This window comes from Embiotoca jacksoni, unplaced genomic scaffold (genome assembly GCF_022577435.1).
Source record: "Embiotoca jacksoni isolate LCO1_2020_lvr unplaced genomic scaffold, fEmbJac1.0.p SCAF_30, whole genome shotgun sequence".
In the NCBI taxonomy this organism is placed as follows: domain Eukaryota; kingdom Metazoa; phylum Chordata; class Actinopteri; family Embiotocidae; genus Embiotoca; species Embiotoca jacksoni.
The window spans coordinates 2,935,648-2,962,330 of NW_027185382.1; the positions used below are offsets into that span (position 1 = coordinate 2,935,648).

The 26,683-nt window shown below is 43.1% G+C and overlaps 1 protein-coding gene across 3 annotated transcripts in view; it reads right to left on the reverse strand.

The window, feature by feature from the left end:
- LOC138207034 (neural cell adhesion molecule 2-like) overlaps window positions 1-26,683 on the reverse strand; it is a 233,042-nt gene that overhangs the window by 69,953 nt on the left and 136,406 nt on the right. For all 3 annotated transcript variants that reach the window (XM_069164020.1, XM_069164019.1, XM_069164021.1), the window contains exon 2: window positions 2,322-2,396. In XM_069164020.1, the coding sequence (XP_069020121.1) occupies window positions 2,322-2,396 (75 nt within the window). The remainder of the gene's footprint in view (window positions 1-2,321; window positions 2,397-26,683) is intronic.

Below are 26,683 nucleotides of genomic sequence, written 5' to 3' on the forward strand. Positions count from 1 at the left end.
TGCTTTCTCTCACTGCGTGCACTTTTCATACAGATGTCCCAGACCTTTCTTATAACTGATGGAAACATATAAGGTACAAGGTGACATCAGCACAAATGCATTTTTTTTTTCTCTCTCGCACTTGCAGACAACTTAAGAGATAACTATTTTCTAAAGACAATCTCCACAGCTGTCGCCTCCCTCCTGCTCTGCAGCTGTGCTCTCCTGTTATTCTCTTCTTCACCTGCGATACCTTCAGCCCTGTCTCTATCTCCAGCCATGCCCTGGCCTCAATTGAAATCTCCACAACAAAACATCTTTTTAAAGTACCTCCCCGTGAAGGCATGAATAAAAACAAATTCTGCCTCTTACATTCCCTCCCATAAAAGCAAGAATCTATGAATATATGATATATCATTCATTGTGAGAATAGAATATGAGTCCACAGAATATTTTGAAGTTACTATCTAAGCATATATTAATTGATAATAATCAGTAATCATGAGTATGGAGAAAATGCCCAACCACTCCAAGGACCCGAGTCCCTGTGCACAACAGTCCACCACACACTGGACTGTAATGATGTATGTGATAACTAGAAACTCTCTGAAGGTCAGAATTCACAACTCCAGTCCTTCACAACCATAGAAACAGCAATTGACTGTTTAGAAACTAAAGCTCTCGAGCATATTGCAAATGCTATTGCAAAACCCAGTTGTCACGGTGATGTAGATGCTGACCACTTTATGGACTGCTAGTATGATAGAAGCTGTGCTTCACAGTTCATCCTTGACTTTGGAAACACCCATTTCCATGATTTTCACATCATGTGAACCAAGGCACTGGAAACTTGGTTTCACATCTTGCAGTAGTATTTCACTATACCATTAATTATTCAGGTCTGAATAAACAAAAATCTCCATAAAAGTTACAAAAATACATATTTTTGTTCATATCTATTAAGAGTGCAATGATCAAAAACTGTGTAGGTCCCGGTTGGATTAGACTTCATTGACAGTGTCCTGACAAAACAAACAAAGCAACAACCAAACAACTGTTGTTGGATTTGGATTCATATGTTGTTAAACTTTGATTGGTGCATCAAAGTATATGAAACCATCCTTTTGCAAAAGACAATCATCCATTTCAAACTAGTGAGAACAAAAAAGAGCAAAGAAATCATTTCTTGTGGAATTAATCACTAAACCTACGTTCTCATGTTGGAGCCCATCAATCAGAGAGAAGAACAATTGAGAAAAATCTGAACATTTTGTTCATTCAATTAAAAGAAACTCAGAAATTGTTGTTTTCTGTCTGTGGGGATGTAAGCTGATTGGTTCTTTGGTCACTGTCAATCAAATCGAAACACCCTTACAGTCCTGGAGAAGCAGATTATACGAGTCTTTGAATGCTTCCTCTTGCTGCCGTCTGATTTTTTCTTCTCTCCAATCCATATTGATGTAGGGCTGATTCGTACAACACTTGGCGACTGAAAGCCAAAAAGTCCCTTTAACCACTCATACTTTATGTATTTGTTTGCTGGCTCACTTTAATTCACCGGGCTTTTGCTGTTTGCCTCTGACTGTGCTGCCCTGCTTTCCAGCCCACTCCAGTTGGCAGAACCGCTGGTGAATATGGGGAAAATGAGGCTTAGCGCAACTGCCCGTGGTGGAAAAGGCCAAAAGAAAGCAACGTGTGACACAAACACTTCCTCCCACGCGCTTTGACGGTGGATGGTGGCGACTTATCTCCCACCTCAAACTCTGTTTTCTTTGCCTCAAAGCGTTTTCCATTCTTCTCAGTTCGGAGCTTTTAGCAGTGAAAGCTTCTACCTTCACTTTTCAATTTTTGCCAGCTTGATTCCATTCACCTCTACTTTTCTACACGCCCCATTCTGTCTGCCTCTATACACATTGGACCTCCCCGCCTCCTGGACACTCCTCCCGGTGGGTGCCCACTCCCTTGGCTGTTTGCTCCACGCTGAGTGGGTTGGCAGGAGAGGAGAGGCAGCCAGCGGGAGGCGAGGCGAGGCGAGGCCCTGCCAGAGTGTGTTGCCACCCTGCCGAGCCACTGGCTGTGGCGCCGTGTTGATACACCGTTCAGAGAGGACAATGAAGAGCAGAGACGAGAGGGGCGGGGGGCATCCCCTGTGTAGATCCAGTCTCCATGGGGTCACCGAGTCACTCACCATATGGACAGCATGGCTTGTGTTGCATTACCTCTCGCACAAACAGACCTCATGATGCAAGACCCCCTGCTGTTTCTCTGACCTACCTCTAAACACATACAGACATTCCCTCCATACACATAATAAAAAAAAAACAAGTGTGTGGCTGTTGTACCTGTGCAGATGAAGAACTTGGACTCTCCGACACTTAACTCCACTTTGTTCAAGGATATGGACACCTGAAGTGCGGCTAGAACGGAACACAAAAGAGAGACGGACAAAGACAGAGAAAGAAAACACAGAGAGAGAGGAGAATTGATTAGATATTTCAAGTAAGTACACAAAGAATTTTAATCATTTGCCGTGTGGCGAGACATAATAATACAAAATTGCTTTCAAAAAGCATTACTTTCCATCTTTGCACCAGCTTTTTCTATCATCCGAGGACCACTTCATGTTGTATATCACTGTTTATTGCACTTATGTGAAAGGAAGTGTGCAGCTTACAAGCAAGCATCCTACTATCTCAATAAGAAGCTTCCTTCAACACATTGTCCCTGCTGAAGAGAACAGTTTTCATATTCTTTTTCAAACTTAAACCACTTTCAAAGTTTCTGTTCAACAAGACAACAGAGATATTCTTCCACACAAAGCTCACACACAGATCGGCCCAATACCTTCTATTAGGCACATGGCTGTTTGTAACAAGGTTGTCAGTCAGCCTCACAATAGGAACCTTTCAGCCGGAGGTAATGCTATTTGCAGTTATCACTCTCGACAATGGCGTTTGAATTGAACAACAGGGGGATGGTAATTTCAGAAGCAGAGATAAAGGAGGAATCGGTAAATAATGCAATAATGCATTTTTTTTTCTTTGGTGGCAAAAAAATTGTTGCGCACGGCTATTTACATTCCCAAGAACAAATGGAGAGCAAAAGACGCTGCAGTGCAGAAAAAAGCTCACTTAAAATGCTGCTTGCAGAATTCATTCATTTCAATGACACAGTGAAGATGGGAAAACAAACTCTTGCAGCCATTTGGCGGCACTTGTCCATTGCCAACTGTAACACCACACGATGGGGGATCCAGTGGACGTTTTTGAAGGTTGAAGTGAAAAGCAGTTTTCTGAATACGAGTCTGGCTTCAGACATAAATTTGTCTGTGAGAAAGAAAGAAAAATGCAGGAGGAGAATTGAAGCTAAGAAGAGATCCAGACGAAGTGTTTGAATCGCAGCAAGGTGGCGCAGATGATGTGTCTAATTTGATGAGTAATGATTGACAACTCAGTGGGAGGGAGGGTCATTTTTAGGCCAGAGCCTCTCGACGCAGCAGTAGTCACACCGCAGCGCTGACTGAGGCGAGATATTTATGAGCCTGTCATATCGCAGCTCCTCAGTCTGAGCCCTTAGAGCTGCAAGTCTAGTTAGGATCAAAATCCAGCCACAGAGAAACACACACACACACACGCACACCAGCTGAATAATACTTTAATAGATGTTAATTCTCTCTATAACACAGGGAACTTAACAGAAGAGCTCACGGCGCCTGTCAATAATTGAGGAAATGATGAAATGATTATCTGCAGCTTCCCTGGGGGATGATGGCAGCAGCCAACAGCAGCAGCAGCAGCTCTCCAGCAGTTATCACAGGGAGACATCTGTTGTGACCCCAGGCTGCCTATAGATGGCAGTAGAGGGGCACTGCCGCATTTACATGATGAGGTCCACCAGCAGCTTTATCAATACATTTGATCATTTCCTTTTGTTTCTAAGTATGAAGTATTTTGTGAGTACGAAGAAGACAGCGGGATGGAGAACTAGTAAGCTCATGCCGGACACATTCATGCTGTCATACATCACAGTTTAGGGGCTGTGGTTGCAGAGGGTGGTGAGGGCAGTTACTTGCAGAAAAACTATGCATTTTTACATAATGTTGGACTTTTAATAAAATGAAATTTAACAAATAAATAAATTTGCATTCGTTAAATTAATTAATAATTTATTCATTTTTAATTTGTACTCCTACCATATCGTTTTCATTACTAGCAGCACCTGAGCACTGCTCTGTCTCTCTTTTGCTGGGGTTGCTCCCCACTTACAACTCCTCATCCTCTTGCACACACTTACACTCATTTAAATTAAATTAAAATGAAGGTGGCTCGTCCTCCTTAAAGGTCAGGCCACCTTAAGTGATCCCGGTCTAGTTAGGCTAATGCATTTGCATTTTTTTTGGCGTCCACACAGAGGAACTTAGAGACTTTAAAGTTCCTATAACTCTGCTTTCTGGTACTTTCCCTGTCACAACTGTTGCTAAATTAAGGGCTAACCCCCCTTTCATTTTAATCAGCAGGTGGAAACTGAGCTTCGGTTACATTTATTCACTGATAGACTCCCAATATAATATAATCACACTCCAAACCCGCTTAACCAGTCTGAAGTATAGAACAGAGGCACAGTTACTGTCTCACACACACACACACACACACACACACACACACACACTGTTTCAAATGAATGCAAATACTGTTCTCGGGTTGATTAATCATGTCTATTTAACCCCGTGCCCTTCCACACCGCCTGCCTCTGACTTAAGGCAGATTCCAATCAGCGCTTCAAGTATTTTAACGGTTTTCAATTATTAATTGATCCTGGTCTATTCGTGCTGTATGTGATTGATCACATAATAAATTCCCCACAAAACCCAGAAGGCAAAAAGAAAAATGGCCTGAGCTTTTTCTGTGCAGCCGGACTCGTCGGTGTGAATCACTTAATTAAGTTCAAACTGGAAAATGTGAGTGTTCGAGTTTGCATTTTTAAGCTAAAATGCACAAAACAATTGTCCCCACAGCGACTCTGTTTGACATTTTAATGAGAATGCTGACTGGTTTTGAGATATGACATGGGATGGCAGAATTTATGTATTCAACACTGTCTCGCCTGGAGGGGACACAGAGACATGCTAATTATATCCATTTTCAGGCGTGCGATGTTTTCGTCCACGTTCAGCCGGCTCATTACACAGCTTGGGTCAATATGTTATGAGCCTGGTAGCAATTATCAGCTCCAATTATTAGCTCCTTTGAGAAGTGTTGGAGACGAGCAAAACAAGACAACAAACAAAACCATTGATTGCCATTTGTAACGTGTCGGAGACGGTCAATACTACACATGACTAGCCATCTTTCAACAATGAGATGAACTATTCCAACATCAACACTTGAATCTAAACTTAAAGACAGAAGTTAGAGAAGCAACTTTAATGCAAAGTTGCTGGTTCAAATCTGACAACCAGTTGATATTATTTTTTTTTCTAGCTATACAAAAAATATTAGATTAAAAATAAAGCTATGTCCCTTTTCAAAAACAAGTCACCAAATAAATCACAAGAGTTTCTTAAATCAACACTATATTATTTTTTAATGCTTGTGATTCTTCTACTCCTCTTTACAATAGCTTACACTGATATTTATCAAATGGAGGTCATTAAGTCCAGTCAGATAAAATTTTGACAACAAAGGTTGACCAATGTGCTGCAAATAATCAAGCAGAATTAAACCGTCAAATAGACTTGATTATAAGGAGAAATCAGTGGTTAATGTGGGAAAGCCAGTGAAAATAACTAGGCTTTTAAATGGCTTTTGAACACTGGTATGGAGGTTGACGTCCTGATATGGAGGTAAACATTGTTCCAGAGTTTTGGAGCTGCAACAGAGAAGACACGGTCGGCCTCGGTAGTCAGTTTGGATCGAGGAGCTGCTGGTTAAAAGAGACGAGTGAGCGACATTGGGTGAAGGGGTGTACCAGGTTAGACAGATATATATAGACAGGGCTGCTCCATTTAGAAACTTGCACAGTAAAATTTTAAAATCATTCAGTGAAAGATGCTCTCGCTTATGTGTACCAATGAAAAGCCTTTCTACAGCGTTGTTCGCCAATTAAAGGTGGATATTAGCGTCTGGCCCATTCCAACATACAAAGAATTGTAATAGTCCAACCTTCGGGTCAGAGGTGGAGGAGGCACTGACTGTGTTGGCCTCCCGACACGTTTCAGTGACATCTGGAACCAGCACGCAAAACTTGCCGGCAGCCAAGTCGGTGTGACTAAATCTAAAGCAGACTAAAGCAGGCTAAACGCACCGTCGCATTTAGCAGCAAGCCAAATCCAGTGTTTGATTGACAGAGTGGAGAGTGTCCAATCAGCTGGCAGGGAGCGAGGGATGTGATTCAGTAATCCTGTACTCCATAAAAAGCTCCATTAAAGCCATGTCCAAATAAAATGCACGGCAGAGAACGTGCCTTTGTGTGTTCGTTTGTGTGTCTGTACATGTACGACTGTGCGGGGGTGTATGTGCGCTGCATGCCTTTATATCTGTGTGGGTTGGTGGGTGGGAGGTTGTGTGTGTGTGTGTTTGTCTGTGTGTATGTGTGCAAATGTTTTAAGCACACAGAGCAGCTTGGCCCCGAGGCGAAAAATGCTCTGCTTTAATTGTGTGTGATTTTGTGGAGGAACTGAAGGGAATTCTTCCCTTGAACCACGGAGACAGAGGACGAGGGAGACAAAGACAAGTGAAAGAGTGGGTAAAGCAAAAGAAGGAAGGTGATAACACGCTAAATGCAATGTTTTGTATTCACCTGAACCTGTATGCATTTCTTCAAAGGTGTTAGCAAAGGAAGAAGGAATTATTTGCAGCAGGAAATTAACTGCAAAAACACTCAACAGCTGCAGCGTCTCTCAGGTGAGCTTTGGCCAAAAGGAAATGTGGGACGGTGAAGGTATAATTTATTTATATGAAGACAGTTATTACACCCTGGGTCTTATTTTTGTAGTTTTGGCCTGTGTTCATTATGTAGTATCTATGTAACACAGTAGATTTCCTGTGTTAAGTTTAGGACTGTCTTTGGGTCGCTCTGGGAGTGAATGAAACACGGCAAATGTTTGCAGTTTAAAACAAGGAACTGAACTGCAATTTATTATAGTTATTAACACACAGAAAATCAAGGGAACAGCATAAAAGAAAAATAACAAATTCAAATAATAACCCCAATACCGGTATTTCTCTCACAGTCAGTCAGTTTCAGTCTCTTGTCTTTCAGTCTACTACCCGGTAGTGTATGTCTGGAGGCTCTCAGACTAACTTTGATCTGAATCTTTTTGCTCGTCGGTGCTCCGGCAGGAGAATCCAAGAAGACCAAATGCAGCTTCACTCACGGTGAAGATGATCAGGGGTCGCAGGGTCACTCAGCTCCAGCGCTCTGTGGAGGTTTCTGGGGATCGCTGTCTCCATCACAGATCATCCAGAAAAAAACAATCTGCATGTAGCAGAATTTAATACGATGTCAGTACTATAATTTATAAACTCTATTGTTGGTGAAACAGTAAATGACCAGTAAAATAGTATTACACATATATATATAAAATATTCACTGTGGTCAATATTAACATACCAACATATTTCACACACACACACACACACACACATGTACTCATGTCTCAGTGACATCTATCACTTATACCTAACAGGCATCATTTAAACGTCCACCGTTACTAAGCAACACACTCAACAGCTGTTCTCAATCTGACCGTTTACTTTTGGCGGTAAAACAAGAAAATGACGTCATCGTTCCCGCTCGGTTCAACAGGTCCCGACGCATTAACCCCTCAGCGCTTAGCTAGCGCTTAACTAGCCCCGTCGGTCACATGTAGCTCCACAATCACAGATATCAACCACGTAAAATCATATTCATCAACAAATTAATATTTATCTCCGACTGGTTATTTTTCTCTTCTCTCCTGATAGATATCTTTAGCCCAACTAAACAACTGTCCTCCTTTGTAGCTCTACAGCAACGGCTAACTGTTAGCAACGCATTCGTCACTCACCGGAGATTCTTCTCAGACTTAAAATAAACTTCTTCCTTCGGAGTCGGTCTGGTTAACGGTCAAATAAATAAAGCTCCTCAAAAGCAGTGAGCAGAAATCAACCAAATGAGATTCTTCATGGTGTCGCTCATGACGCTGCTGTTTCATTGAGACATGAAGGGTCGTCTCCCGGGAGACGGCTTTGATCTCCCGACGTGCACGACAGCGCCCCCTCTGGTGAACGTCGGTACTGCATGTTTGAGTTAACCCTTTAGTTGCTGGTAAAACTAACGTGGGTTACAATTATAACCCAAATTCCACATGATTTTATATTCTGTACGTACAACATTTGACACTTTGCGTTTGACCCAGCGGGATGACGTCATTAAATGAGCACCTGCGAAACCTCCAACGGTGGAAAAAGATGAGAAAATAGCGGTGGAAACATGACATATCTTCATCCATCTTTTTGTATGCAGATGACTGGAAACTATTCGAACAATCGCGTGAAATAATCGGGAGATTATAATGTAACACCTGTGACAGGTCTACCTATGAAGTTGCACAAATAAAGAGGAATAACACCAACAATTTTACTTCACATGCATTCCCTTTAGTGCAGACAGGAAGCTTTGTTAGGACACAGTATTAGGAAGCTTAATTCACGTAACACCATAAACTCTAGTGAATTAGTTGTTGCCAACTATGGATTCATCTGAATTTGTTTTGAAGTCTGTCACAACATACCTGAACACTGTTTGCCAATCTGGCTCCCCGAGTCCCCGTTTCTATGTATCTGTCCTTCTACATAACAAGCCTGCTTTCATGCTGCAGAGGAGAGCAGAGTAGAGGAGAGTGCTGGCTCTACTCAGCCAACCATATCCAATCGTACCGACATACAGTATCAAGCCACGTGCACAGTCTCCTGCACAACCCACAGCTACCTATTATCTTCCCTCTCTCCTGCACACCTTCTCTCTATCTCTGCTTTTCGCTCACCAACTGCTTTGCGATTTATGTCTCCTTCCTTTAAGCCTCTTACGCCTCGGGCTGCGGTGGCCGTCATGGACTTCTTTCTCGTTCTCATCAGTCACGAACACACACGTATGCAACGAAGATGCAAATACGCAAATGTTTAGTTTTAGACAGATTTGGAATATTTTGCTTTTTAGCATGAAAAAAGCAACTTGATGTGATCTAGCAGCTGGCTGAAATGACATCTTTTGCTCAATTTATTCATAAGTCTCCATGTGTCCCTTTGCACACAGGAAAAAAAACATTCGTGCATATATATGTGTGTGCGAGTTGCCGCTGTGACCCTCTGTCTCCTTTTAAAAAGGCCAACAGCAACATAGTAAACAAAATACGCATCCTGCTTGAGGACACCTGAAGCACCTGACATCACAGTTTGGAGGCTTCATTGCATTTGCAGGTTTGATCAGCTGGATTTTTGTCAGTTTGACATTTGCATTATGAGGTTGGAGTAAATATGCATGCAGCCCCTGGGCCACTCAAGCAAATGAATGAAATTTATTTCAGAGAAAGTCAAAATATGACTGGCATGAAGGCTCATCAAAGTTTGAAATGTGCGTGAAAATGACATTTCTTAAAATAATTGAATCACTTTACCCTTTTTTTTTTCTCACGAATCATTGCTAGTCACACATTTAAATGTATTATTAACTACTCACTAAATATTTTGTGCGACTTGTATTTACTGGACCAATAAGTATTTTAGAATAAGTAGTCTGTGTAATTAGTAAATCATTTTTTTTTAGGGGTTTTAATGATAACAAAGCCAACGACATGGGCCATAACCGCTCACAGAACTCCCACTGATCAGATCGCAAAGACTTCAATCCTCAGATCAATACTTCTGTGACGTCTTTGATGTGCATTTCATTGGACGCGATAATAACACTTGATTTGGAGGTCAAATGTAACCAAGCATAAGAAAAGAGGACTTCCTGCACAGTTCATCAGAGGCTGCTGCTGCTGATGGTGAAACTGAAGCAGCAGTGCGTACCAAAGGCACCACACCAGCTATCAGTCTCAAACAACACCAAAGTATCTCCGGGAAAATAATCCTCCTGTCTGAAATGAGGGACACATCCGGCCAAGTTGTTTGTCTCAGATTGTAGCAGTGACATTCACCTGCACACAACACATCCAGGCATAAAGGCAGCTGTGTATCTTTTCCTGGTAGGAAATGTGTGCTGTCAGTGTCCTGACAGGCATAAGTTTGTGTTGCCTGCACAAACACAATAATTCACTATGATGAAGAGTCATGAAGGTAAAACTAGCAAAAAAAAATACAAACTGTCTTAATCACAACAGCTTAGACTCACGACCACCTACTACTACTACTACTACACACTGCTCTACTGTACAACAGCTCAATAGGACGACCTTTTCATCTGCCCTCTTTACATGTCTCGTAAAACATATAAAATCATGAATTACCTTTTTAAACCGTAGTTTAGTGAAAAATGCAACCTGCAAGTGGCAAAAATTAGGAGTCGTTTTGCAAGGCTGTAATATCCACAGAAACCCAATGAGCCACCTATACTTGAAACGTAAAGGACAAATAAGCTCTTAACAAAGGGCAATGCAAACCGGTGGAAAAGCATCCTCTTGAACTATCTTCCATCATCTCTATTTTTAACAAAGACTCTCAATACAACTTCTTCAGAAATCCTCAAGCACTCCTGGGTGCAGTTATCCAAAGAAAAATGTGGGAGAAAGTGACAGGAAGGCAACGAAACACCGTGTGATATCATCACATTTATGGAAACAACCAGCAGCACAAGCAGAATGTGAAACATCAGCTGGTATGAAGTTACCATCGTGTCAGTCTGAGACACTGGAAGACAATGACAGTAATATTCCTAAAGGACTATTTGGTCCACAAATCAATCAGTAAACCTTCTGAAAGCCAGACAGACAATTGAGGTGGTGTCAGAGGGCAGATGAGTTACCAGAAGGAAACGAGCTGAGCACCAAGTGGCAGTGCAATCATCAGCCATGATAGAAATAAAGCCAGTAAATGGACACGGCTCCCATTCAGCTCTTCAATTGTAACTGTGCAATCAGGGTGTCAAAAGGTGATGGAAAGTGCCAAATTACATTTTAGTGTGCACGGGGAACACACAGGCAGATACACATGCAAATTCACATATTTAGAGTATCATATGTAAAATTGCAGCCACACAAATATTTATAGACGTCTTAGAAAGCCTCTTAGACAAACATAGGACCCAAAGTAACCTGGGTATTGTCTCATAACCTCTGTCTTCTTTACTCTCCATCACAAAAATGATTTCTATTCCAGATTGTGCAGAAACTGGAGCCTCACGCTGTGCTAGAGTAAATCCCATTTGCTTGGATATTGTGTTCATATTCATGGGAACATAAGAAAAAATAGGGCCAGTAAACATAGGTGCAAGATAACGCCCTTATCCGCATTCCCCTTTTCAAAACAGAATCATGCTCCACTGGAAATTATACAGAAGCTTTGACCATTTCGTAGGTATTTTTTGATTCTTTCTTTCTCTCTGCACTTCTGAGTCCTGCGTCCAATCTATAAGTCTTATTTTTCTTATCTCTGTCACCCCACTGTTCCTCTATTTCTTCCCTTTTATCCTTTCCCTTTCTTTCTCTACTAAGGCTGCAGCCTGTTTCTGAATATGGTGACATCAGAGTGGTTTAAGGACAGGGGAGAAATATTCACACCTTCCTTCAATGTAGATCTACACACTTTGAAATAAAGCTATGCTGCAGAAAACAAAATCGAGGTGTCCATCCATCACCTCATCAGTCCGTAAGTCATTCTTGATTGCTAACGATGAGCTGGCCAGCTGTAAGCTTGTAACATAAACAGCAGAGAATAAGGTGAGCAGTGCTGACAGTGTTAATGAGTCGCTTTGAGCTGTTCCCTTTTCCCAGAGTTGTGGCAGTTTCTCTTTCAACTTATTAATAAGGTCATCCATCAAGACGAAAAGGTTCCCGTCAAATAATTGGGTTAATGAAGCCAATTAAAAATGACTGACCATTTTACTGAATACAGACAAGTTAGTTAAATATATATGAATGAGATGCCACCGCTGCCACCTTAATGTCACTGTGCAATGTTTCACTCAAAACAGTGTCTTGGCAGTCAGTGGCAAAGGATGTTTTGAAATGATAAATGAATGTCATCGGCATATATGGAATCAAAAGCTAATCTGACTTCACTGTTATTGTCCTGGACAGACACGTCTTTCATATTAATATCAAGCCCACATTGTTCTGAGCTGCAGCTGAAAGGTGCTTTGAAGGTTGCCACTGTTTCTCACGACTGCTGCAGCCGAGTGCTTTTTTTTTTTTTTTTTTTTTTGCCTCGTATTTCCTGCAAATAGTGTGGAAATGCATATTATCAATAGTCTGGAGCTGATGGAAGTGGAGGCAGAGTGTTCTCGGTCAAGAGAACGTTCCCCAGCAGAGGTGGGCGAGAGGTTTGCTTATGATTATTCCTGTGAAATTCAAAGTTTCCTGCCATTCAAACAAACATTGCGTATTGATCTTGTGAAGGTGGCAGCTGAGCTCGGCTGATTGTTTCCCTGGCCCTTCATAAGTGCACCGAAATGGGCAAACCCACGTGTGATGAGAGGCTTTCCACTTCTGTGGGAGGAGGTGGCTCGATTGAGTTTGCAGAAGAGCGATTCAGTAATAAAACCTTAAGGCCTTGGAGGCAGTATCTGATTTGCAGGCGCTGCAGAGAGAAGTTGCGTAGGGTTGAGATAGAGCCAAAGCTCAACATTTGCAAGAAGCAGTCGGATGAGCGATGCAGTTTGTGTGTACAGGTGTCGGTGTAGAAAGACTCACAACACGAACAATTATCATGAAAAACAGCTCATTGTGTCAAACTCTGTACATTAACGCGTCTTATTTCGCCATTGTCGGCGATAAATGGCACTTTCAGGACAGACAATCAAACAAGCAAATGCAAATCAAGGATGAATGTCATGACAAGGCGTAGCAGTCTCAAACACCAAGAATTATGTTGGGCTACTTGTCAGCAGAAAGAGCCTTCCAGTGAAGGTAGGTGGGCGTATTGCCCGTCAGATTTACTCAAACGTGAAGCAAGAAAAGAGGTTTGCTGTTGATGCCACTCTCCCACCATTCACTACACTGCACTCATGCTCCTCCTCACTCCAAGAAAGAAGCAAAAAATAGAAGTAATCCCTTTCTTTGTACAGCCATTCTCCTCCGCCAGCCGTGTGCCTTTTCTAAGCATTTTTAAAGCAAAGCAGTCGCAATAATTTGAATTCTGCTTAATTCGAACACACTGAGGTGCAGAAAGGACGGACACAGAGGAGGTGACGGGGTGGCAAACAATAGTGGTTGCTGTGGGTGCCAGCAGACTTGTGCTGGTTGTCACACTGGGAGCAGAATCCTTAACAACCGCTCATTAGCGCATCTACAGTATGTATTTGTGCAACATCTGAGTATTCACACGGGGCTTGATTAAAAGCTTTGTGGGGTCTGGAAATGAACACAAGCATGAGCGAGCGTTGACCTCAACATATTTTCAAGCAGGAGCAAAGTCACCAAATTTGCCGTCTGCAACAAACACAGTTTATGGTTTAATTAGGGAGCTGGTCACACTTTGGTCCTCCTTCATCACAAAGGGAACTAAGCTTTTGATATGCTGTTGTGCTTCCCGCACTTTCCTCTCCAGAGAGACCAATTTCATCTGCACTGACAACTTGTGCTTTCCACAAGTGAGTTCAGAATCATATTTATGGCACACGAGGTTACAAATAAACGACTGGTGCAGTGCCTGGTTTTTCATCTTGCATTTTTCTTCCTTCACTGACGAGCACTTTTTTGGTTCTGTAGTTCAAAATCAAACGTTCAAAGTGCTCAAACAACAGCGTCAGCGTTAGTCCACAATACAAAATAAAGATTTACCATTCTGCTATCTGCTGGTCAAGAGATTTTGCTTTCATCCTCAAATGGGAGATACTCCATGTTCTTTTGAAACGAGACGGTTATTTGGTCTCAGCTAGCCAGTCAGACTCCCTTTGACAATGTCCAATTCTGCCAGTCAGACTGCCCCAATGTCCAATTGTACATTTTAAAGAACATACAGTATATAACTGTTACCACTTTCGACCGCAAAAAAGACTCGCAAACACATGAAAGTAAAATTTTATTCAACATCTGTTTAAACTTCAATCAGATACGATTTTTAAATAAGTGCAACTGGACTTATCTGAGTTTCTTGAAGACGTTTCACCTCAATTCTGACAGAGTTTCACTTTTTAACCGGTAATGGACTCGTTAACATTAGCGGGTCTTTGTGAGTTGTTAAGATCACATGTTAGACCCACCTGTGACCCGTTAAGAGTCCTGCTGTGAATGGTTGATTGTCTTCTTTAGCAGGGGTCTCAGGGCTGCGTTACAAATTGCTGGTAAGTGGTGTTGTAGACCACCTTATCTATGCAGTGATGGTGTTTCTGGAAAGGCAATCACACTAATGACTCGCATGATGGCCGAGTAGGACGGCCTACTGTGACCTTCACGACCGACAGGATCGTCGGGTGGCTCGCAAAAGTCTTGCATGACCTTCACAACCTCTAACAAACACACAAAGTTAAAATCTGGAACTCCTCTCCGGTCGGTTAGAACTGAAGGAGTCTTTCAGATGAGAGTTGAAACTTCCTCCAAAAAATGAAAGAAATCCCATTGCCTTTGGACAGATTGACCATGACCTGGAGGAAACTTCACAGACACACCAGTAGAATCCCCACCTTGTAAATTATCTTCAAATATTTCCATCTTAATGTAGACTGCAGATTCAGAAAAACTCTCTTGTGCCAAAAACAACAGAGAAACATCAAAACTGATCACTGAGGTGTGCCAGTCTGCTACGCCTGTGAGGTTTCTAATCTTTAATTCTCATTTCATGCATGCTGGAGAATGAGCGAAGCAACATGTTTTTTTTGTTTTTTTTCCTGTGGAGAAGCGATCATTGCCGCGGGGATTGAAATGGCACGGCGGTGGGCTGATTATTCTCCTGCCATATCCCGCCGGTGGCTGTGACATAGCCATTATCTCAGGCCCGTGGATTAATTCAGTCACAAAGGAGAGGTCACCGGCTCCTGCCAGGCCTGAGAGAGGAGACTCTGGGGATTATTGAGGGGGAGTCAGGCAAGGTAGAAATGTCTTCTTTTTTTTTTTTGGCCCTTCTGCAATGAAATTCAAAGGTTTTAAGGTCAACAGTGTCCCTAATTGGGAGGCTAAATCCCATGACAATAACGGCACAGCCCATTAAGGTTGGAATTCCCAGCTAAATGATTCGCGTTGTAAACCGAATTACTTTCATTTTCTGAAATTTCCTGCTGAATGGGAGAACGCTGTGCTCTCAATTTGAGTATGGATTGAATTCCAAGTCCCAATTACATTGAACTGGAAATTAATACGTAGCAAGACTACGGTGGGATTTGATGTGTAGGTACAATGAGTTGCACGTGTGAATGCTTCTGAATTCAATACATCTACATTTTGCACAGCTCACATGACAGTTTAAGTGTGGCAACGAAAGACAATACATACATTACGAGTATTATCAAGCAATTTCACTGTGTATTGCACTCATATAGATCTAACAGTAACATGAACTTTTCAATAAAGAACACGGCTAATAATCAGGATATTTTTTTGTATAAGGTAAAAGAAAAAAAAATAACAGCCTGAGCTAATGTCATTCTCTTCTCTGATCTTAAGATCAGTGATTCAAAGGCTCAACCTGTATTATTCACTTTCCGGCTTGTCCAATTCCACCCACTCCAGCGCACTTTTGTATTTCTATTTCCCTTTCTACCCATCACCCTTAATTTTACTCAAGTCGCAGCCTTTCATCTTTCCCTTTTTCATGCTTCATTGTGCAATGAATTGCCTGCTCACCTTTTCTGTCTGATTTCTTTTGGATATCATGTCTCTCTGTTGTTCACTCCCTCTGTGTTCTCTTCTCTCTGCCTTTCCCTTTCCGTCTGACAGTTTCGTGGTCGTCCATGCGGCGCTCGTGACAGAAGCCGCCACCAACTGTCACTGCGGCCCAGCCAACGAGGAATTCAGAATGCCAGGACCAGCCAGAGTCAAATCATGCCAGTATAAATATTACTCAAACCTTCTCTCCCGCTGTTCTCTTTGACCCCTCCAACATCGATACACTTTATCTCTATGTCAAGATCAAGAGGCAAAATCAAAGTCCCCAGGCACTGAAAGCTCAACAAACAAAACAAAAAAAAATCAATATATATAACTCGTATGTATGCACCATGAGACTGCACATTTTCTCATCAGCAAACTCACTTATGACTGAGGGCATTTCTTGGTTTTGTCTTAAACACTATAGTCACGATCAAAAAGTTGAAACCGACATTAAAGATAAGTTGGACACGGCTGGAGCCGTGCAAGGAGCTCTCTACTAAATGCTAACATCAGCATGCTAACATGTGAGACATTGCAGTGACAATTTACAGCAGGAAATAAGTTCAGCCTGTTACCATTAGCTAATTAGCACTAGACAAAGTACAGCTTAGGCTGAAGGGGAGGTCATTAGTATAGTGTCTTAAACAACCACTGAAATTAGGGTTCTGATGTGATGATGCTGATCACCAAAGTCTTTAGAGTTTATCCCTGCATATCTGAAATATTTTGAATTGTCGTAGAAATGCATCCAGCATACGTCCAGATAAGTCACATGTAAAAACAAATATGTCGCATAAAGGTGGGTCCGTTTAAAGCATTTAAAAGAAGTGCAAACCTTCAGTGTCACAGACCTTTATTGGGGACTGATAAAGGGATCAATTATGTTAATGCTTCATTTACAACCACTATGACAAATGCATATGTGACTGTCGTGACTTTGAAGAGCACTATAAATCAGGTCAATACATGCTGGTATAGTGAACATAGGAGCACTCAAAAAGCCCATAGTAGGCATCTATTGATGAGCCAGTTCAGGGGATGCTTTCCTGACGTCTCTCTGCGATGCGCCGTATTGATCACCGTTTTATTAATCAATATGGTTAGTGTTTTTTCTTGCCAGGGATGCCAACTTCTTGAATGTCATCGCTATTTAAAGCAAAATAAACAAAAAGGTACATGCGACGTACGTAGGTAAACCGAATGCCTATTATCCCGCTTTCATGCAAAAAGGCCGTTTGCGAGATCATTACCTGACCCAATTATGGTTAGAAACTGTAATCGGTTGCCAAGGGAGACTGGCGTCTCCTGCCGCATGGCTAAAGGTCAAGTCATTATTTAATCTAAAACTGTATCTCTGAAAATAAACAAAGATGGCCAGCCTTGGTCAAAAATGATATGGGAAATGTTGCAGATGAAGGAGAGCCACTGACTCATAGTAACTCTGTGTTCATAAATCATGGATGGATGGCTGCATGGACAGACTGAAGCTGTGAGGCATTTTAGCAGTTACATATGGTAAGTAGGTGACAGTTTACAAGGCTAATTAATAGGCTGTGTGTGAAGGTACAGTATGTGTGCGCTGAATGATTGCTCCACACACTGCTATGCCACTGAGTATTGCAGTAAGCACATTAAAGAAGAATCTGTCACTGAGCTCATGGGCGAGTACACCGGCTCTCCCCTCCGCACTCAGCCCCCCACTGACAGATGATAGCAAGGTGTGTATATGCATACCTCGGCTCGGCTCGGCTCGGCTCTGCGTGGCTTTCAATTAGAACTGTCAGGGACGTACACTCAGCGCCCCGTTGAGATAAAGGTAGGCAAACAAATCAATATGCATGGAGGGAAGGATTCCTCCCTTCAACCCACTGTATGCCACATGTGTCGTGCATCACATTCACATCAGCACACACATACAGTACCGCAGCGACAACTATAGGCCCGAGGCAAACTCCTTCGCTTTTCACCAGATTGTCCTGTATAAACACACATATAAGGGCTTGCGTATAAGATGCAACTTTCATGAATCTGGCAGAGCACACAAACACAAAGGCATACATCCAGTACACCGCTGAAAGTATCCCTGACTTGGATAATTGTCACCGCAGTAACTCAAAAGACAACATTTCCCCCAGCTTTAGAATTTGCATATTCATTATTTAACTGGGGAGCAGCTGGCTAATTGGCAAATGAAATGCTTTCAATAATGTTCACAAGAGAAGAAGAATTTGATTAAACTGAATCTGGGGAAAATACTGAAAAAGAAATGAATATAAATGAGCATGTGGAGAAAAAAAAAAAAGATAACTTGAGCAAAGTGACAGCCTAGTGTCATAAGCGTTACCATTGCACAGATGTACCAACTTTGCTGTGTTTGTGTGCAAATAAAGTAGTTCACAGTCAACAGAAAGAGCATCGAAACATGGGGACAATTATCGCAATTTCCCACCCGGTGCAAACTGTAAACCCTCCAAAAGGAGAGGAAGGATATCGTAGCTCTGTTTTGGCCCAGGTAGTCCATTTTTAATGGACTGCCAAAGCCAACGCAGTCATGTCCGCTTTCTAAATCAGAAAGGAAGAAGGAGGGGGTCGGGTATGCTCGTAAAAGTTCCCCCACGATTCTCGTCTCCGCTCATTCGAGTTAATGACACACACTCTCAGGCCATATATCAGCGTCTGTTTGATCCAGGTTGAGGATATTAAACTTTGATGGGTTCCCGCATCCACTCGTTCCCGGTGTTCCTCTGCAGCGGACAGGACAAAGTTCATTCAATATGTGCACCCATCTGATAGCCAACAGGAAATTACTGATAAATACAGGCCAGAGTGTCGGCACCAAGCTGACACAGCTTCATCTCAAAATGCTCCACATCCAGTTTGGCAATTTTTTTGCTACTTGTGATACACAACAACAGGTGACATGTGTCAGCAGGATGCGGTCTAAAGAGTACCGGGAGAGCGGGAGCAGAGCAGCGGGGCGCTGGTACAGCAGAGGAGGGAGGCGGAGAGACGGGCTCGATGTACTGTTGGGTCACAGCAGCAGAAGCTGTTAAGTGTCTCCTGCTAAGATGCATATAATGCAGCTGCTGTGCCGCCGGTAGCAACGCTGTCCAGCTACCACGGGTGTGCCACGGCGACTGCTGGGTCACGTTGCAAATAGTTGGTATGCTGCTGTGATAGGTGATGGCCTGCCATCTCAGAAAAAAAGCTTATTGATTCGGGCATCGTGAGTCACGACACAGTTTTACGATAAACTGGAAGCAAACAAATAATCTTTGAAACTTCTCGCTTGTTGAGATGTGCCAAGCAGAACTTCATTTTGGAAGGAAGGTGTGAGAGTATCTGTATTCACCAATGAGGCCTCCCTGTTTCAATAAATCAGGTATCTCTGTCTCATCAGGTTTCCGTCACTCATGGGGTCAAAATGACTCCTGAACTGTGGATCGCAAGGTCTGCGACGGCTGCAGACGGAGACATTCCCAGAGAAACCAAATTTCAAGGTCCGGACTTGTTATCGGGAAATGTGCAAACTCTAGGAATTTCTAAATCACCAAGCCATCGTCCTGAGGCTTCTTCCGATAAGAGTAAACCAGCTCCATGGCACAAGGGTCATGGAAAAGAGGAATCCAAGAAAATAATAAACATCTCCTCTGCAGCCGGTCTTCAACACCTGGTAAGTACAATTCTCACATGTTACCTTTCACCAGTTTTATTCATTTTAATTCATTAAAATAGAGCTTCACATTTAAACCCCATAGTAGTTGCTATCCAACAATATGATTAACTGCCATCACATTAATACCTATTAATAACTGCCATCTGTGTTATAAATCAAGGTTAAGAACACGCTGATCCAAAGATGTGGCTAAATGTAGTTTATGGCGCTTCCAAAGACGTATATTTATTGTTTGTTTGAGACAACTTGTGAAGGCAATTAAGTAGTCAAAAGCAGGGAAGCAGTACAACAAAGCCTGACACTTATATCAAAACACTTGACAACACTTCATTCAAAGTGGTGCATGGCATTTTCAATGCACACTTTAATGAAAACACTTCTTAGAAGACACCCGTAACAAAGTGCTCTGGTGCTACTTCTGTCGTTTGTTTTACCATTTCCTATTTTGCATGTAATTGTACAGGGTGAACAGTGGGTGAGCGCTGAGTTGGCCGACTGTGTCGACCCTTTGTGTTGGCGGACGAGTGGAGATTGTTTCCACACAATCGCCGGAAAAAGCTAATGCTAACGCGAGGAGATGGAGTCCCTGCTGGGTTTGCAGAAGATGCAAATGTGTCCCCGGTCTCACCGGTGGGGTTGCTTGCTTTTTTCCTTGGCTGTTGGTGTTGCTGGCTTTGATAATAGTATTTGTTGTTGGACCACATGGGGGGGAGGTGAGGGACAATGCAGGCTCCCACAGCTGCGCCACAGTGGCTTGGCGACAATGGGCATCCTGGGTGTCTTTGATGCATTGCAACAATTGTTTGTAGGACGAGTGGAAACGAGTCCAGAGAACACAATCTCTTTATTTCTGATTAGCATTGGAAATGAGCCGCACCACCAGGACCTGTGGCAGCGCTTCTAAGAAAGCAGTAATCGAGTGGCTTTGTTGACATCAGTGGAGCAGTGTTTCCGCCGCATTCTTTGACCATTCGTGAAAATCATGACTTCAGCAGTTCCTCGCTGTCAACACCGCATTACATTTGCTATTGTTTACACTATACAGGCTGAAATTACTTCCACTATCAATGAAAAATGGAGTACCATTTCAGGTTTCCAGTCATTCCTCGTCTCACTTCTCGGTGTTAATGAGCTGCGGTTTCGCCATTGCTATCCACGGCACAGCCTGTTTAATTATTCATTGAGAGCCCGTTCCTTCTGCCATTGTTGTCTGGATCCCTTCTTCACTTACTTTTCTTTTTTTTTTTTTTGTGCTTTTAAGAAAATGTGTTTACATGCAGCCCGGAGGTGTTGCGAACGACAGCCTGAGCAGTTTGGCTGGGCTCGGTCTCTGTACACACTTGTTGAACATAAGATCCTTGAATTAAAGGGGACGGGGATGCTATTTGAGATCCTGCCTTGTAAAGCAGAGTTATTGATATATTGGAGCCAAGGACATACAGGTGAGAACAAAGTCAGGTCTACATCAGCTGTACAAATCCTTGGATATGATGTTTGAGAAACTGCAGCTATAAAGGCTGTTGTGGCATGCATATGATTGATGAATAAATAACACTGGCCACCACAGGGGAGGACAGACTCGCAGCGTTTTATATACCTTTCATGAGCTGTCTCCAAAAAAAAAACATTCCGATACATCCTTCTCTTCTCTCTCACTCATCCCCTCTTTTCCGCACCCAACTCCTCTTTTACATTTCTTTTTGTTTCCATAGAAACTGGGACTTGTCCCGGGCATTCTTCTCCCGTGGCAGCTTCATTCCCTGCTGGATAGGCTTCAGGATGAGTATCATTCCTTCCAAACAAGCAGCAGCAGCCTCGCCTGCAGCTCACTATAACTGACGGGAATTTTTCTCTCTGCAGAGACCCATCAGTCAAACATGGGCAATAACATCAAGTAGCTCTTCATAACTGTGCTGTATGTGCTTATTACACAGAGGCATTACAAGAGCTGGGGTGTATATGCCATGTAAATCATTAAGAAAGTGATTATATATGATTGTCGAGGTAGTACTGTGGTTGTGGTGGTGTTAACTCTGGTTTCATTGTTGTGGATCAGTTGCAGTAATATTACACTGTGACTCTGGATTCTGTTCATAAACGTACAGAAACTGGCATGACCACTGCAAATCAAAACCACCACTTAACATCAAACCATGCAGGAAATTAAATACTCTATGATCCTCATCACACTCGGGCTGGAAATCAATAAACTGGAGCACATGGGATAAGCTGCTGTGAATAAAGCCGAAATGAAAATGAGCATTTATGCTCCAGTCAATATCAATATATGTATTCTAACAAAAAATACTGTTTTATAGCAAGTTTCGCCATAAGCCTGATTTATTTGAGCGTCATTCGGAATTTCTGTGAATACTTATGATTTTATGAGCATACATTTATCCAAGATAACTAATCCATTGATTGTATTTGGCTTTTATGTCACACATTGTTGGTCTCGACTCTGAAAAGCATCTTAGCTCCAAGAGGATTGTTGATCTACTCTAAACCCACACATGGAGAAGCTCTGATTAATTAACAAATTCCTATTTACAATGATGGCCCGTGCCCTTTATCCAGAAAGGGCAACGCTGCCAAAGGAAGGTAATGGATGGGAGGGCAGATGTGTTTTCATGCTAAAATTGATTCAAGAATCTAGTTTGCGTATTTGAAACGAGCTACAGATTGGTGCTTAGATGAAAATTTTGCATGAGCTTCGAATAATCAATGACTGAAATGAGGCCAAAGGAACTGTGTGCTCAGTGCAACACAGACACACGGACACTCATCCACAATCCACAGCCAAAGCACAGAGTGCACCACAAAGGCCAGATCCAACTTTTTAGTTCTCTTGACCCCGCTAATACTGTTGGCCTGAAATGATCCAAACGCTTTACTGGGTCAACAGTCAGACTGGCCCTCGGGTCTCTGAATTTGTGGGCTCCCATAGTGGATCATAGATATTTCGGTCCTCGCTCTCTCTCTGTGACCTGGCTCTATGAGAAGGTCAAATTAAGGTGCAATAGGGGATTAATAGCAGAGGCACTGCAGTGCAGCTTGTCAACCTGCTGATCCGTGGCCACGAAGGGCCATGAAATGGCCTACCCACGTCTTTCCAGACAGACAAAATAATGTTTTCTCAGGCTCTGCAAAAAGGGGCCATTAGGCTTGCATTTGGCTCAACATTTCACCGAGTAGAAGATGCAATTACAGTACTTCCGTGGCGTGAAAAGTGAGCACCTTTTAGTATGTTTGTGGCAGCCGGGTTGAACTTGTGCTTTTAAAAAATTAAACTCATTCTGATATTTCTCGTGACGAGACAAAAGTGTTTTTCTTTCGCAAGTGAAAAAATAAGGTTAGCTGATCGAATCGAGGGTACGAGGAGGTCACGGCTGAGCGACCATTTGATAAACCTACAGCAATTACGTTTACAGGATGATTGTTGTGGATTATTTACTGAGCTGACACTCGTCAAAATAGAACACGCATGTCTGTTGGCAGCACACAGTGGGGATTTAACCAGGTTATTAAGGCTTTAACCCACTTCCATTCAGCATGTGCTAAATGGATAACAACCACGGAGATGGATTTCCATTTTATCCTAATTCATGGGTTCATTCCTTCATACTCTATTTCCCCCGATGGTTTTCATTTCAAAACATCCATCTGCATCAAGCGTTTGTCTTTCATCATCTGTTGGTATAATTTCATCTCATCCCCTGATCACTGAAAGAAATGGGGGTCTGCTTTTCAGTCAGAGAGCGATAAATATTTGCAGCAAAATGGAGAGCAAGGAGGAGACACGCACATCCACATAATTAATAGTGATTGGAGAATTAATTACTGCCTGCATGCTCCTAACCTGTTATTCTGAATGATCCTATGGCTACACAGATATCACCCTTTTACTGCTAGAGCGCCAACAGGAGCTGTGCACTTTAACCGGTGTTGTTGCTTCCTGTTTGGTTGTGCTGACCAAGATATGGCAATCTGAAATAGGTTGGAGTAAAGCACAACTTGTTCCAAATTAACATGGTGACCTCTCAAGGCCTGGAGGTGTGACAGCAGCGATAAGAGCGGCTGTGTGGAGATTGAGGAGGCAATTATAAATGAAGAGAAAAACGCCCAACAAACTGCAATGATGTAATAATGGAAGCTTTAATCTGCTTAGGGATATACAGATGCACAAGATGGTCTGGTTATTGTGACTGCAATTTTTGACGTGCTCATTTTTGTGGTTTTTCAGGTGTAAAGAATTACTATAAATAAAAGAAACATTGCAAGCTGATGCCCAGCTGGGTCAAGGTACAGGGGGAGGAAGACCTCGATTAACCTGCCAAAGATTAAAAAAACAAATAAATTTAAAAAAAAAGTAGTTGTCAATAAAGCCAACCCCTTGTCCAATTTCAACGAATGATTAAATGTATCCCAGCCTGTAGCAGTGTTCAATTGACACGACATAATCCACAATTCTCTTAATAGCTCATTTAATCAGTCATTTTACGAATCACTGGGGTGAATCGGCTGTCCTGATCCTCTAAAAAGATGGAACAAATCGTTTAACGAGTTGCACATCACTAATCAGACCATTAGGTCCAAACAACACTGCGGCAGTGACTTCAAAAGGCAGGAGTGGCATTATGCTGGGCGGCTGGTGGGAGGACCCAACAGAGAAGCAGCCAAACCTGAATCTGTTCCACTGCTGCCCTCTTTCAGCGAACAACAAATGTTTGGTTACGTTTGTTGAATGTTTGAACAGATGGAAAAAAAAAAACTTTCAGCCAATCTTCATCACCTGAAGGCAACTCGGCCACAGAAGAGGAACAACGCCTACATCATGCTCAACTTTATACACATGTCCATATACACACATCCCCCACGTCAACCCCGTCCTTCGTAATTCCCAAAGCTCGTCTTTGCAATAACTCAAGCCGCACCTCCCACAGCAACTGACCCCGGCAACCCCAGCGACCTCTGCTTCCACTGCACTCCTCTCATTACGCCAGCTGTTTTCTCCGCAGAGCAGTGGAATCCTTCATTACGGGCCTCTTCGTGCTCACTGGCAACCCCCCCAGGGCTCGTTATCGATAGCACTGCACTGAGCAGGCCGGCCGATTGGAAAGGCTTGCTGCCGAGGCTCAATGGACCTGCGGGGGCGGGCGGGGAGAATTCATTAGAGCCTAGTGGCACCACTAAATCTGATGCAGCAACTGCGACTTATGCCTCGGTCTGATAGAAACAATTTATTTATCTTTATTTATCTTTACCCCCCTCCTGTGATGTGGGGATGAGAGGGGCCGTAAACACTGGGCTCTCCTCGTCGCGTGTGAAGATAACGCTGGCAGAAGGTTATCTGCGCCACAATGGGAATGATGTATGCACGGCAAATATAGCAGAGTGGCGTACTATTGCATCCGCCTCCCTCCCCCTTCTTCTTTTTCTCTCTCATGGCCCGATGTCTGTGTCTCTCTCAGGCTCTCATCTTTGCTGATCGGATCTGTTGTTGAAATAAAGATCTGTGGTAAACACAGAGGTTTGAGGCTGGGGCGGTCTCAGGTGAATTCAACACAGGAATCACCTGCCTCTTTTTCTATCAAATAGAGGCAGAAAGTGCAACCTTACATCCTCAGAGTGGCCGTCCTTTATGCACACACATCTGTTTGGCATGTACACTAATACACATCCCCAATGGACACTTCAAGTGGCTCTTCACTACAGGCCACTGAATACTGATTACAGGCTCTGCACTTGCGAGTACTTTCATTATCATGTCTTTAATTGCTACCGTGTTTGTATCCTTTCCTGCCGTGCCACTCCTCAAAGCTTCCACAGGGCTCTTGATGGTATTTACTGCTGCGCTCGGGTGACTAAAGCAGTGCTCTGGCCCGGAGACAAACGGTGTCCCTGTTTCAGGCCGTTCTGCTCGGTGACAGCCCCCTGGCAAGCAGAGGCAGCTTCTCTTGCGGCTGGCCTTGACTGCGTGTCCTCTGGCTGAGAGCGACTGTAAGGAAGAGACGATAGGAAGGAAGAGAAAGAGCTATTGCTGGGAAACAAAGCAGAGAGCCCTGGATGTGTAACTAAAGAGTAGTTTGCTGCCTCTCATGAGGTTATGGGGAGTCTAAGTACGTACATACAAACTCTATGCACAGGCACACAAACACGCTGCTTGCCCCCTTCACCTCAATTTCTGTAACCGGGCCGCCTTGCCTTGCAGAATCTGCTCCATCGATCTGTTCGGGCCGACTCCAGTAAATGTACTATTCACAATCTGTCTCCTTGCTTCTAATTTCCATTTGAGCGATTGGCCAGCATGGCTGGAGCATCGCCCAGAGGCTGAACTCCATGGAGAGTGACTCTATTGTCTAGCGCTTTATTTATTCCTCTCGGGGCCAGAGAACTACAGTTCCCTCGCGAGCCACCGCCCTCCAAGCTCGGCAGCCGGCAGCGGCAGAAGAATGGACGCTGCGAAGCAGCGGCGGGAGCTGGCTGCTACGGCTGCATCATTTGAAGTCCGCCTCATTCAGCCTGGTGGAGTTGTGGCTCTTTCAGCTGTGCCTCCACAGCGCTTCTGTCCTTTTCAGGTTTACTGGTGACTGTTTAAACCGCTGCCGCGTTTAAGGGAGCTCTGACAGGCATAAAAGAAGCAGTGCGGCGTCCTCTTTTCTGACTTGCTTGTGGCGCTTGGGTTCATGGCGGATACCAAAAAAGGCGTGTTGTTGCAATGTTTTCAGACAAATTAGCATTTTGCACTCGTTTGAAACCAAAAATACCACAGTGAGCCAGGATGTCCTTCAACTCACAGTAGCTGCCATTTCAAAGAGAACCAGAAACACTGTCAGCAATTACTTTCCCAGTAAAATGCGTTTGCTGGCATGTGCTTAAGCAAAGTACCAAGCAATGCAAAATTTCTGTCTTGACTTTGGGTGAACAGAGAGGCAACGATGACGTCAATACAACTCATTCCAAATCGAAAGTTCTTTGTTTGCTCCTATGAGCCTCCCATTCACTCATTATTGTTTGTTTCTGCA